The sequence below is a fragment of the Vitis riparia genome, chromosome 4 (assembly GCF_004353265.1).
Source record: "Vitis riparia cultivar Riparia Gloire de Montpellier isolate 1030 chromosome 4, EGFV_Vit.rip_1.0, whole genome shotgun sequence".
Classification (NCBI taxonomy): Eukaryota; Viridiplantae; Streptophyta; class Magnoliopsida; order Vitales; family Vitaceae; genus Vitis; species Vitis riparia.
The window spans coordinates 19,957,914-19,972,407 of NC_048434.1; the positions used below are offsets into that span (position 1 = coordinate 19,957,914).

A 14,494-nucleotide genomic window follows, 5' to 3' on the forward strand; every position below is an offset into this window, starting at 1 on the left:
AAAAAGCTCTCATTTATTTCATTGTGCATTAAATCACTACTTGCATATCCTTTAGTGCACTCTTGTTTGTCATCCTAACCTTGTCTTGTATTTGAGCCATCTTTAAGCTAGGTTGAATGATTTTATCTTGTAACAATCCGAGTGTTAAAGCCTTCAAGAGGGTTGAATCTTGAAGAGGTTGTGTAGGAGCCCATTGGAGCCGGAATCCAAGTGTAAGAAGATTGGAAGCTTGGTTGAAGCTTCAAGTTAGTGGAACCCTCACTCGGTTAGGAGGTTGAGGAGAGTGGACGTAGGCAAGGAAGTACCGAACCACTATAAACCCGAGTTTGATTTCTCTAAACTCTATTTCTTTACTTTGCTTATAATTTGTTTAAATTTGTTGTGATTGAAAAGATTTTTAAACACCCAATTCACCCCCCCCCCCCTTTTGGGTGTTTTTCTTAACTAAGCATAGCCTTTGTTTTCTCAAAATCATTTCCAAATATTTTTAACTATCAAATAACAAATGCTGTCCAATTAGGTAGACATTTATAAATGGTTGAACAAAACCCTAGAGTTTAGGGTTCAATGCAATTTTATTTTCTACTGAGAAATGTAAAGGTCAACAATAATACCTTAATTGTTGGGGGCCAAACAAATTAGAGTCAAACAAAAAATATAATATCTTCATACTTTTATGTGATATACAATTAAAACAATCTAACATATTTTTCATACAAAATGTAATTATAATATACAATTAAAATAATCTAACATATTTTTTTTATACAAAATGTAAATAACATATTATTAACATCATATTAAAATAATCTAACATATTTTTCATACAAAATGTAATTATGATATACAATTAAAATAATCTAACATATTTTTTATACAAAATGTAAATAACATCATCATCATCTTCCTCTTCTTTTCTAATCGCTAAGCCCTTCTACCATTAGAGTGGTCTTCCTTTATCTTTTCTTCTATGCATGTGAAAACCATATTGTTCAATTTCAGTTGAAGAACTAGTTCTTAATCTATTTATGCCTATCCTCACGTCTATAATAAATTCTTTCTAGAGCGTGAGCTTGTATTTCACACAAACCTATTCATTTGATTAGAGTTTGGTAGAGATTTCATTCATTTAATATTCTTTCTTCTCCATCTCTCCAACAAAGGATTTATTATATTTTTCTTCTCTCCCGCAAATGGCTGCAAGTCATATCGTTCTAGGGTTCTCCTTATTATTTTTATTATTTTTTAAAATTATATTTGAAAATTTTCATTTATGAAATTGTATCAATATTCCTTATTTAACTTTGAATTGATTCCCTTTTATTAAATATTTCTCGATTACTCTTAGTTCACATGAGAAGTAATGATTAGGATGAGATTTATTCTTTATTACAATTTTTTGGGTTTAAACTTTTATTCTGACATATTGTTTAAATCCTAGAAATTGATGACTCTAAATTATTTGAGTTTGAAGTTGTTTGGATAATAAAAAAATGGTTGATGTGTTGATTTTTTAAAGTTGAGTTTTAAGAAATATAACATGTTTTACTTAAGGAGTGTTTGGTAAAACTTAATACTTATTACTTATTGACTTAAGTTGAATTCAAGTTAAATTATAATTAAGTTGTTAACTTAAAACTTATTACTTAATTCTTACTTTAAATATTAAGGTTGTATCATAAAATTGATTTTAAATCATCAAATTAATATATTTATCCTCATAAATTATAATTAGAGCAAATGAAGTTGAGTAACAGTGAAGGTCTTAGAGTCACAAAGGAGATCATAGAGGTAACTAAGGTAAATGATGTTAAAAAAGTAAAATGAAAATACAAACTTAAGAATAAGTTAATTATTTTTATTTATTACTTAAAATTATTTTTTATTTTAAGTTATATTATTAAATCATTTTACCAAATATATTTAATTTACTTAATGACTTAAATTCAGTTATTAAATCACTTTAAGTTATTGAATTGTTTTACCAAACACTCACTCACTCTAAACATAAATTTGATAACTAATAACGTTTTATTTGAGTCATTTACACTTTAAGTTTCTAAGTTTGAAGTTTGAAGTGTGAAGTGACCATCATGTTTTTAGAGTGGGTCTTAGGGTGTGACAAAGTAGTATCAGAACTGATCATCAAATTTGATATGAAGGTTTATTTAGAGCCCGTTTGGCAGTGATTTTCAAAAGTGTTTCTACCCTTAAAAACATTTTTAAGTGTTTTTGGAATGAAAATAAGGTGTTTGGTAAATTTTAAAAAACACTTCTGAAAATCTGGAAAAACACTTAAAGTGATTTTTAGAGAATCACTTGATAGGTGTTTTTTTTTAAAAACACTTCAAAATTTTAAAATATTCCAAAAATGCCCCCAAGTGATTCCCGATACCTCACTTTCCCTTTCACTCATACCTCTCTCCTTTGTTCTCCTCCATCACTCTCCACCTGAGACTACACAATAGGAAAGACGCTACACTTTAGTTCGACGTCATTGATTTGATCGAATGTAACCCTTTGTTCTTTTCTTGTTTTTCTTTTCCTTGTTTTTAATGTCTGATTGTCTTGAAATGTTAGTTAGGGTTTGAGTTTTAGGATTGTTTGGTTAGGAGGAAAGTATGAGAAAATGAAATGGTAAATCAATACAACAGTCGAGTCTCATTTCCCAACATTTCTCTCTCTAAAACTCTCATTCTCTATTCTGGTTCACATATGGAATTGCTCTATTTAGGGTTTTTGGTTCACATATCTGTAAACCACATGTCTCTGCTGCCATCACCTTGCTTAAACTAGCGCCACTAGTTCATTGGGCTAAAATAAGGTCTGAAATAATTTCTTGGTCAATTTTCAATTCAAAGATGACGAGTCTTGAAATTAGCCAAGTCAATCTTGTTCCCAAGTGGATGTAGTGCATATGCAATCCTGAAAAAATGTATTAGCCTAGAACTAGAGAATTCGAGCTCTAAACCATGTGGGTTGATCATGCCCGGTAATGTTAATCCAGTAGTGTGTTTGTTGTTGGAAGTTTGAATTTTTTTTTTCTCTTTTGGTTTTTGGGTTTTCTGTCCGTTGTTGGTTATGGCTGGTTTAAGTGTTTGGATGTCTTGAAAAGACTAGAAAACATAACTGTCAAAAAGGTTAACTACTGAGAAAAGCTTACAAAAACATTCTGTATAAGGTGTTGAAGTAGAGAGATGGGTCTGATATATACATACAGAAGTGACAGTTTGGTGAATCCATACCAGCAATGGAAGATTACCCTGTCCTTGTTAAATTTTCTCATCAAAATTCAAGAAAATACTAGATTTTTCCCCTTTCGGTTTTGATTTTCTTTTGAGTTGGATCTTTGCCTCTGAAATGTGTGGTGTTGAAATAAGAAACCCCAAAGAGATTGCCCTGGTTTTATCACCAAATTTCATCTTTATTTCCAAAATCACTCTTTTTCCTTACAGTTACAGATTCTCTTTCCATATTCCTGGAAAATATAGGGCCCTGCTTTGTATTTTTGACATGAACATGATTGTGTAACTATTATTTAGGTATTTGAGATTGAGTGTAAAAGAGGGGGCCTTGTGTTATCTGAGATTGACACACCATATAATGAGTAGTATATATTTGGGATTTATTTTAGCTGTAGTACACACCATATAAAAAATTTGAAAAATTCAGATAACATCCATATTGCTTCTGTTACTTTCGATATTCAACTCTGATGTGTTTTATTTAATGGGTTTTTCATATTTTCCAGTGCTTTAATCTTTCAGCAACCTATTCACTTTTTTTCTAGGCTGATTTGTTTTGCATGTATGTTGCATCTAGAATGTGCATTCTGGATTACTTTGTCACTTACATAATAGGGCAAATTTTCATAGGTATCTGTTCTAAGATGATAAAACTTCTTCAGAAACTGTCCTATGAATGGATAAATGGTTCTGTTTTGAAATATTTCTATAACATGCAAATCAAGTTTTCTTTTGGATTCAATAGAGATAGTCGCCATCATTGGAACTGTTTTGTTATGATACACCTGTTGTTTCTTCAGCTTCTTCATATGTTCTTTCTTTGAAGAGGAATGTGAAGCTAGCTAGCATACTCTTTCATGACAGTTCTTTGAATTTAGAGATATCAACCTTGCTACATTAAGTTGGTTCAAACTCATGTTCCAGTTTTAGCCATTCTTAAATTTATTGACAAATCTTGAAGTATTTTTAATGCTTGAATTGATAAAATGAAGCATTTTTTTAAAGAGTTGACAAACTGCAATGAGTTTCTTGTCTTGAACTGTGAGTCAACAAATGTATTCATTGTTGGCTAAATTGATGGTTGGACAATTGACTTATGTGCTTGATGTGGAAAATAAAGTTTTTCTTAATGAGTTAAATTTCCCAGAGATAAAAAGCTATCAACTGAAATACCAAATTCTACTCAGGCTTTCACGTCATCATTGTTCTTATGGTTTGGTTTGAAAAATTCAGATAACATCATTGTTCTTTTTCTTATTTGTTTATTATGCTTTACAAAATCTGCCTATATGATACTCAATATCGAGTTTACACTTAAAAAATTTACTCATATCAAGCATTGTTTACACTAGATAACCATATATTCTTGATGTTTTGTTCCTTAATTCTTTCTTTATTCTTCATTTTAATTGTGTGATTTTTTGTTTGAAAATTATTATTTCTCTAATTAATATATATATTAAATAGAGGATGTCTAGCAATATAGTTCAACCATTACAACAACCAAGAGGTTAAGAAAGTGAAAAACAAAGCAAGACTTATTGGGATGATATTACAATGGATGCTTTTATCAAAGTTTGTGTGGCTGAGACTCTGGCCGGAGATAGACCAAATAGTCACTTTAGCAAGTTGGGATGGAAAAATGTGATAAAAGCCTTCAACAATTTGACTGGAAGAAACTATCAATATAGGCAACTTAAGAATAAATGGAATTCTCTTAAAAAGGATTGGCAACTTTGGAATACCTTGATTGGGAGAGAGACTGGGCTTGGGTGGGATCCTATGAGACAAACCATCAATGCAAGCAATGAATGGTGGGATAAGAAATTGAAGGTGTGTTTTGTTTATTCATTAAATTTATTTGATTAATTTATATATTGGTTATGAAATATGATAAATTAAATACTCTTGCAGGAGAATCCTAAAGCAATAAAGTTTAAAACAAAAGGCTTGAAAAATGTTGAGCAATTAGACCTACTTTTCAAAGATATTGTTGCTACTGGTGAAGGAGTTTGGGCACCATCACAAGGCTTTGTAGGACAAGATGTTGATGATTCATCTAAGGTGGGGGAACACGAAGATAATATAATAGAAGGCCAAGATGATTGTAGTTGCAATCCGTCACTTGATACTACCTCCCATAATTTTGAAGCTACTACTCAACCTTCTATAGAAAAAAAAGAATGAAGGAAGAAGAAACAGGAAAATAGATGAAACCAAATCTGAGCTTATGGCTGTCCAGTTAGAGCGCATTTGTAGTGTTGTGGAGAATAGGTCTTCGATCTCATCTAGAGGAGATAAGTCATGTTGTAGCATTGTTGACGTGATGACAATCATACGTGGCATGCCTGAAGTGAAGAATGACTTTGAGTTATATATGAAAGCCACAGATATCATGGTTGTCAAGGAAAATAGAGAGATGTTTGTTGCATTAGAAGACCCAATTGATCAGATTGCATGGCTTAAACATAAACGTGTTTAAGGGTTGGAGTTGTTTCTTGTTCTTATATGGAAACATATTTTTGTTACCTAATATTGTTTAATTGAAAAGTCATTATGCCATTTTTTGATACTTTTTATTATTTCTTTCTCTAAAAATTGTGACTATTAGATGAGCTTTGGTGGTAAACTTCTTATAAAATTTGGTATTGTTTTTCATTTTATTAATGTGTAGTTCCTTTATTCTTTTTTTATATTTCATCTTAGTCATTTAATTTTTTTTTTAGGTTCATTATTTCTATAAGATATGTTCCCCCTTTTTTTGCTATGAAAACATGTCTTCTTATTTACTTTTAATTAGAAATTTTTTTTTATAGAAATTAATAGGAAATCATACATTGTTTTATTTTGAAAATTATATTTTATTCAATGTTCTTTTTTTTTTATTGATTTAGATGTTTTTTATAAATATTTTTTAAAATTTTATTATAGTGATAAAAAAATTATTAATTTTAAACTAATATATAATCAAATAATTTGTTATATCATGATTGATATTTATTTATTAATCTAATTCTTCTTGTAAAAAATTTATTTAAATCATAAAAAAAAATTATTTTTAGTTTTTTTAACAATATAAATAAATGTATATATATATGTCCTTTTTGGTAATTTATTAATATCATAAGTGTTTTTATACTTATACAATATATTATCAAAAAACACTTAAAAATCATTTTTTTCTGATTTTCAAAAAAGTGTCTTCCAATGAAACACCACAGAAGAAAACACTTTTAAGAAAAACATTTTTATTAGAATTACTGTCAAACGGACTTTTAGCCTCATAAAGGTCCCTCTTTAATCGACATTACAATCTTATAAATATAATTAAAATATTATGTTTGTACGGGAGATAATTGTAATATAGACTTATTGTAAATGAATGAATTATTCAAAAATCTTACGGACAGGACTTGTTGGATTCAAAAGGGACAATATTACGCGGATAAAATGAGTGTTTCCAATGTAACCATTTAAACATTAACAAAGGAAATGGAGCAAGTCATTCATGTCTGACTGCTCAGCTCAAAAATAAGATTTCTCACTCCAAAGAGAGATGGCCCGCCTATCAAAATCATGACTGTTTAAATTAATTTATATTTTCAATCCACGACCAGGAGGCATCTCATCACCCAGTGTGCGGTTGCTAAGTTTCAAACCCAAGAACCAGTGGATGTCCCCCTAATTCCTGGATTGGTGTCCGTGATAACTGATAACCAGCCACAAGATGCTTGTAGGAATTAGTCCAATTGGAGTAACCCACTTACGAATCTTTCTTCTTTTTAAAGCGACCCTCAATGATGAATATCAAGGATTGAGGTAACGGAGTGTAAAAGCAATGGCGCTGCATGCATCATTGTGCCGCTGTAAGGCCGTGAGCTAAAACCAAGGCGGCGTTTGAAACGGGGGTCATAATGAGATGTCAGAAGCACCTCGCATTGAACCAAGTGAGAGAGAGGGGTCAGGGATGAGATGGGACTTAACCTATGCAAAGCAACAACGTTAATATCTTCGAAACCTCTCCATCACTGCCTCGATTTTGACGCTTCCAGGTAATTAAACCTAAACCTATTTCCATCCTATACCTTCTATCTTCACCTACATACTCATGCACTGACCAGGGACGTGAATTCACAGCATGCGACGAGGCCACATTGCTAGAGCTTGGAGAAAACTAATTAACAATAAGTTAAACATGAAGTATAGGCATGATTCTAGCGTTACATCCATTCAGTATGAGCCACAAATTGAGATTGAGAGCCAAGCACCTTTTATTCAAATCCGACCTGAAATGGTGAGAGGCGTTACAGAGCTAGTGACATTATCTGGTTTTGTCTCTCTGAAGTCCTAAGTCATAAATCATATATATAGTGGTCTTAACCTTAACATATTGCCGTCACCTGGGAGTGATTTACACGGCAGAAGGTGGTTTAAGGGAAGGGGTACCTACGGAATCGAAATGTGCTGTCTGAAGTCAAAGGACCCGACACCACACGTTATCTCACTAACCTAAAGAGCCCTTTCACGGATTTGGAATACAACATTCCCAGCTACACTACAATCTCACTTTCCTCGCCACTTACCCGATACAGAAACTCATTTTTCTTTTTCCTTCTTCTTCTTGTTCTTCTTCCTCCACTTATTGTGCCCTTGAACCACATTATTTGATTCTTGAGAAGAAGGAAGGAAGCAAGCAAGCAAAGCAAGAAAGATGGGTCGTGGGAAGATTGAGATCAAGAGGATAGAGAACCCCACCAACAGGCAGGTCACCTACTCCAAGCGACGAAATGGTATTTTCAAGAAAGCCCAGGAGCTCACCGTTCTTTGTGATGCTAAGGTTTCACTCATCATGTTCTCCAATACTGGAAAATTCCACGAATATACCAGTCCTACTATAACGTATGTCCCCTTCATATCCCTTTATATATTGCATACTGAAAAGGAAACCCTAAGACGCTTGCGATCAAACATGGCTTTTTTCTTCTTTTTTTTGGTTACCCAGGACGAAAAAGGTCTACGATCAGTATCAGAAGACTTTAGGGATTGATCTTTGGAGCTCTCACTACGAGGTTAGTATATCCATCCCTCTTTCGATCAATTCTCGATCTGATCGGAACTGTGTGACAATTTCTTTTGTATGTCGATGCCTGCAGCGAATGCAAGAAAACTTGCGAAAACTGAAAGAGATCAACAACAAATTAAGGAGAGAGATCAGGTAAAGAAAAGGAAAAAAAAAAAAAAAAGCAGTGGTGTGATATTTAAAGTTTAAGTATGCAGTTAGTAATTGAAATGAATCATATTGCGTGCGAGGCAGGCAAAGAATGGGTGAAGATTTGGGCGATCTGAGCATTGAGGACCTGCGCGGCCTTGAGCAGAAGATGGACGCTTCTTTAGGATTAGTACGCGAACGGAAGGTGGGATTATGGAACATCTCGCTCATAGGTTTTAGGTTGGTCTGAGGCCAAAAATATTTCGATTGGTTTGATGGATCCGTAAAGAATTTGGGGTTTCTAAAAATTTCGATGCCGTTTTCCTTCCTAGCAATAGTGATGATTTTATTTTCCAGGAAAACTGAAGGGTTTAAGAACTTGGCAAAACAAAAAAATAAAAAATAAAATTGCAATCTTCCTTTCACTGTATTATTGTAGAATCAAGAAAGAACTTTTCTCCTTCCTAACTTGGACCTACATTAGAATTTTTTTTAGCTTGGATCTCATTCCTGCAAGTTTCGCAGGACAAGATTTCATCATAATCACAAACCTAAATTTGTAATTAGGAATCTTTGCAAATTTTCCAGAGAAAAAAACTTCATAGAGATTTGCTCATGGCTTTCGTTTATGGTTCTTGTTTTCTGGTTTTTAGCTTTAATACGATCGAAGCTACTGATTCTCGCAAATTTCAACCAGCCAACTTAGGGTTTTGTTATTTTTCTTAATTTGAAGAAATGTTTTTCTTTTTTTTTTTGGCTTCACTTTGATTATGGTTACAGATCTACAGAAAAGTGATTTTGTATACCATTCTGTGTGGATTTATTAAGCTTCATGATTTTGTTAACAGTACCACGTGATCAAAACTCAGACCGAGACCTACAGGAAAAAGGTTAGCTAACAATGGTTCATCTCTTTGTTTCCAGGTCCTTTGATTTATTGATTTATTTTCATTAAGGGAAAACAAAAAACATTTGAACTACAATTCTTCTTGTGATTGCAGGTCAGGAACTTGGAAGAACAACACGGAAATCTCCTTCTCAACTTTGTAAGCGTCTTGAAATTAAACTTTGCTATTCCTTTTCTATTAGAGCTTGTTTCAAAAAGCGTTTTTAATCTTTCACAAAAAAATATCAAATATTAAAAATATTAGAAAGGTTTGTTAAAATCATTATCAAACCGATTCTTAGAACCGTTTGGTTTGTTAGTAATTTCACGAATTACTTTTAATATTTCTAATACTTGAAAATTTTTATTATTCAAATATTAGAATTATTAAAAACGCTTTCTAAAATAATTTTCAAACGCACTCTTATACTATGATTAAGTAAATGATACCAGCATCTTCCATTCAATTGTTAAAGGAGGCAAAATGCGATGATCCACATTACGGATTAGTGGAAAATGATGGAGATTATGAATCAGCGGTGGCATTCGCGAACGGGGCTTCCAACCTCTATGCTTTTCGCCTGCATCAGGCCCACCCTAATCTTCACCATGATGGGGGATATGGATCACATGATCTGCGCCTTGCTTGATCAGTAGCAATGGACCATGGTACATTTCCTCTTTGGACATCTAATTATCAAACTCTTCAATTAGAATGATGTCTAATTAAGCAAACTATAATCTAAGACTTGGGTGTCTGTATTCTGTTTTTATGAACTTACAAGTATCATCATAATGACACTGGACAGCTTTGGTGCCTTCTGTGTTATGGTAATTTGTGCTTAATTAATCAATGCTATAAAACGCTCTCTATTGTCTGGTTATATATGGATTGCATTTTTCTTGTTGGCTCTAATGTGGGAATTAGGTAGTTCTCTCTTCTGGGCTTCCAATTTTATGGTCATCAACGCACAAACAACTCAATTTTACCATTTGCCCATTGGTTAGATTTTGAGAGGCAGACCTATAGGGCGGTATGCTTAAGAAATTAGTCATGAGTTTTTCCCCCTTTTGTTTGTTCTCCATTTTCACTAATTTACTTGCACCATGCTTGGATGTTGGGATGTTTTGAAGAGAGGGATTTGGACCAGAAAAGGAACAAAATTGATTTGAAAACCTCACATTTGTGATTTTTTTAAGCTATGTTTGATTTCCGAAAAATACAAAAGAAAGAAAAATAATGATAAAGAAAGTAAATTTCTTATGTTTGGTTTCACTATGAAAAATAAAAAAGAAAATTAAATATCATTAAAATTAATTAAAAATTAATCCATTTTAAAATCTATAATTTTAATTTCCTTTGTTTTTTATTTATTTTATTTCCTTCAAATTTTTCGAAAATCAAACATAACCTTAGAAAATGGTTAAATTTTATGGAATTGGATTTTATCTAAGTATATGTTAAGTTACAATTTCATTTCTTCCAACATTGTTCTTTATGTCCTTCTATATAATTTGATTGTGTATATTCTTAAAACAGTAATAAATAAATAAATAAATATATTTTTTCTATCTCCTTAATAATATCAAAGAAAGGCAAAAAAATATTTTCATTAATTACATGAATTCCCTTTATTATCAAACAAAATAAATAAATTGAAGCCATCAATTTCCTTTCATTTCAAATCCCATATGTACTTGAATTCTTGTCCTTCAAAATTTGATTTTTGTGTCTGGATCATTCATGAATTGGAACAACTCATGTTATTAAGCATTTAATTGGTTTCTTTCTCATGTATCCAATGTTTGAAACATGCAGCTTTGAGGATGCAATCCTAGGATCTTGTCAGTTTTCATACACAGCAGCTTACAATTAAAAGATATTTGATTATTGATAACTTGTACAAGCCCACCTTATTCATCCTTAGAGGCTCTGACCATATATATTATGCTAATTACATTGTGTTTGGCTATATCTTATTCGAAGTACTCTTAGTAAAAGTTTTTTTTTTTTTTTTTTTTTATAAATATTTTTTTAGAGAATCATCTATCAAGTGATTCTCTACTAGCATATTCTCTACTAGCGTTATAAGCAATTTTTAAACTTTTTAAAAGTAATTTTATAATTATGTCAAATATCTTATTTTTTTTCAAAACGTTTTTTATATTGTAAGTGTTTTCTAAAAGAACTTTTAAGCAAACTCTTAAAATACGTTTGGTAGTAATTTTAAAAAGTGTTTATAATATTTCTTATAATTGAAATTTTTTATCTTTAAAGTATTAAAAATGTTAAAAACACTTCATAGAATCACTGCTAAACGCATTCTTAGAGTGTATTTGACAGTGATTCTAGAAAGTGTTTTTAATATTTTTAATACTTAAAAAATAAAAAATTTCAAGTGTTAAAAAGACTACAAACACTTTTTAGAATTATTGTCAAATGCACTTATAATATGAATTTCCTTTATTCTTGATTTTTCTTGACACATTTTCCTAATTGTTTCTTTTCCTTGTTCTTCTTCTTGAAAACAGGTTAAATTCGAAAAATAATGATTTTTTACAAAATAAAAATATGTATTCAAATTTATTTTTCAAATATTTTCAAACTTGGAGGGTGTTGGTATCAACTTAATATCATTCAATAACTAAATTTAAGTTATAAATTAAATATATTCCATAAAAAACTTAATATCACTATTTATAAATTAAAAATGATTTTAAATATTAATTAATTTATTCTAAATCATAAACCTTTTGAACGTATTTATCTATATATAGCCAAAGTTTCTTTTACATTTTACATTGACTCATATTTACAATTCATTTACCCATATCCAATGAAAGTTTCTCTTACATGGTTGATTCATATTTACAATTCATTTTTGCATGGTAAATATTTTAGTAAAAGGGATGTCTAGTTCCCTATGAAGGTCAACCAATCAAGTGTTAGTTGACCAAAATGATAATGGGTTGCCCACAACCCAACAAGTATGTATCATGTATGTCAATAGTTGTTGTAAGGTATTTGTACAAAGGAATATAGTCCACATTCTTCATAGGTGGAATTGATAATAAGATAGGGAAAGAAATCTTCCGAACTTGAACCTCATACCTCTAATTCTAAAATGTATGAGTCAAGTTTAGGTTGCACAAATTTGCTAGTTAGTTAGGTCAAAACTCGAGTTGATCGGATCACATACACAAAGAACAAAAACAAAACTAAAAATATAAAAAATAAATAATAAAAAATGTAACTTTTAAAAAGTAACATATTAGCATACTAAAATAAAGTTTGTCCATAAAAATTATATTTTATTAAATGTAAGAATAAATCATACACATTAATCTCATCAGCATCGTAAAATTTGGAATGAGATAAACCATTTAATTAGATAAAAAAATTGATCTATCTATTTTTATATAAGATAAATTTGATTGAGTGTTAATTAAATTCTAAAAATTAATTAAAGTTTAAAAATCATTAATTAAATGGTATAATATAAATTTTAATTATTTAACTGAAATTACTAAATATTTAATTCGGGTTCAGGTTGTTGGACATACCAACCCAAGCCAACTCCGGTTCAAATTTGGTATTGCAAAAAGGAATGTTCAAGCCTACCCAAAATGGGGTTGGGTTCGGGTTTGACGGAGTTCAACTCCCCTAAGCTACACCCATATCCAGAAAAACAAATTTCTCTTTCGAAACTCATTACAAACGAGATTTCTAACTTCGATTTTTTTTTATTCTTAAAAATAGAAAATTGTTTTTAAAAAATCATTGTGTTGGGTTTTGAAAATATTTTCTAGTTTTCACTTTTTAAAAATAGTTTTTATTTTTTTTCTTTTCATGAAATATGTGTTTAATTGAAATAAATAAATTTATTTTTAATAAATAAAATCTATAAAATCTTATTTAATTTTAAGTTGTTTACTTATGTAAAAAAAATATAAAGTAATATGGAGATATATTATTATAAAGGATAGTACTATTATTTTTATAATTATACCCTTGATCTTATTATATTTCATTTATCATTATTCTTTTTAATTTTCTTTACCACATTTTTTAAAATCATATAATAAAATAATTTAAAAATAAATTAGTTTCTAATATAAAAATAAATCTACTAATAATAATTCAAAGTCTAATAAAAAAATATTTATACGATACTTATAATATAAAAATAATAATACAATGAATCTAACATGTTAATAATTTAGTTTCTAATTTAAAATAAATCTACTTATAATAATTCATAGCCTAATAAAAAAAGTATTTGATTTTAAATCTATGTGAGATCATATTTTATTTATATTAATATTTCTTTTATATTCATAACATTTATATTTCTTTCTATACGATGGATTCACCAAGTCTTTGTTTTCTTTTATCTTGGTAGGGGGTTTGGTCAAAGGGAGGTTTGTAGTCACACTTTCTTACTTATTGTTGGTTTTAAGAGAGGAGTTGCCCTTTGTAAAAGTTTTACTTCTCTTTACTTTAATTTGGATATTGGATAAACAGCTCCATGCTTTTGCTAGCATTTTGACCCAACTCTTCCATACTATTGATCCTATTAGCTATTGATGGTTGTATTACTTTTAAGGTCCCATAGGAGACAGCAATGTATTACTAGACGCATCATCTTCTTTAGTGGAAGAATATTTTAAAGTCACCTCTTGAGGCATCATTAGTGTCATTCCACTAATTCAACCAAGTCTTTTTTTTTTTTTTGTCTCCAAGAAGTTGTCTTAAAAACCGCATTCATCTTAGCCGGGAAAAAGCAATTTTCACTTTATTCTAAGTGATAAGACTATAACTTATCCCAATTTTAGTAGCTTTGGTAAGTTCAGATCGAGGAGATTTTGACTCCTTGATCACCTAAATTTTTTTTTCAAGTTCCATATAGTGCATTGTAAATTTCTTATTAAAAAAAATGTAAAATTATCTTACGATATACTAAAGATTTATGTATACAAATTTCTTTTAACCAGAAAATGTAAATAAAATTGTAATGAAATATGGCTCAATCTCTGCATTGTCTTCGGATCTTATCTGCATTAGATGATCAAGAAAAAAATTAACTTGGGTTTAGGCTTGAACCTTGGTTCAACTTAAATAACATTGATCAAGAGGATGAATGTTTGATCTCA

The 14,494-nt window shown here is 30.3% G+C and overlaps 1 protein-coding gene across 1 annotated transcript; it reads left to right on the forward strand.

Annotated features, from left to right (window-relative positions):
- Positions 1-7,836: 7,836 nt before the first annotated feature.
- LOC117913174 (agamous-like MADS-box protein TM6) lies at positions 7,837-10,224 on the forward strand. The gene is made up of 7 exons (XM_034828126.1): positions 7,837-8,144; positions 8,248-8,314; positions 8,399-8,460; positions 8,560-8,659; positions 9,303-9,344; positions 9,456-9,500; positions 9,817-10,224. Exons 1-7 carry the CDS (start codon positions 7,957-7,959, stop codon positions 9,988-9,990), a joined length of 678 nt encoding a protein of 225 aa, XP_034684017.1. The 5' UTR covers positions 7,837-7,956; the 3' UTR covers positions 9,991-10,224.
- The last annotated feature ends 4,270 nt before the right edge of the window (positions 10,225-14,494 follow it).

Excerpts from the sequence above, each read along its gene's own strand:
- LOC117913174 (XM_034828126.1), top strand. The coding sequence starts at position 7,957 with ATGGGTCGTGGGAAGATTGAGATCAAGAGGATAGAGAACCCCACCAAC. Across the intron at positions 8,145-8,247 it reads TATACCAGTCCTACTATAAC|GACGAAAAAGGTCTACGATC; the intron begins GTATGTCCCCTT and ends TTGGTTACCCAG. Across the intron at positions 8,660-9,302 it reads GATTAGTACGCGAACGGAAG|TACCACGTGATCAAAACTCA; the intron begins GTGGGATTATGG and ends TTTTGTTAACAG.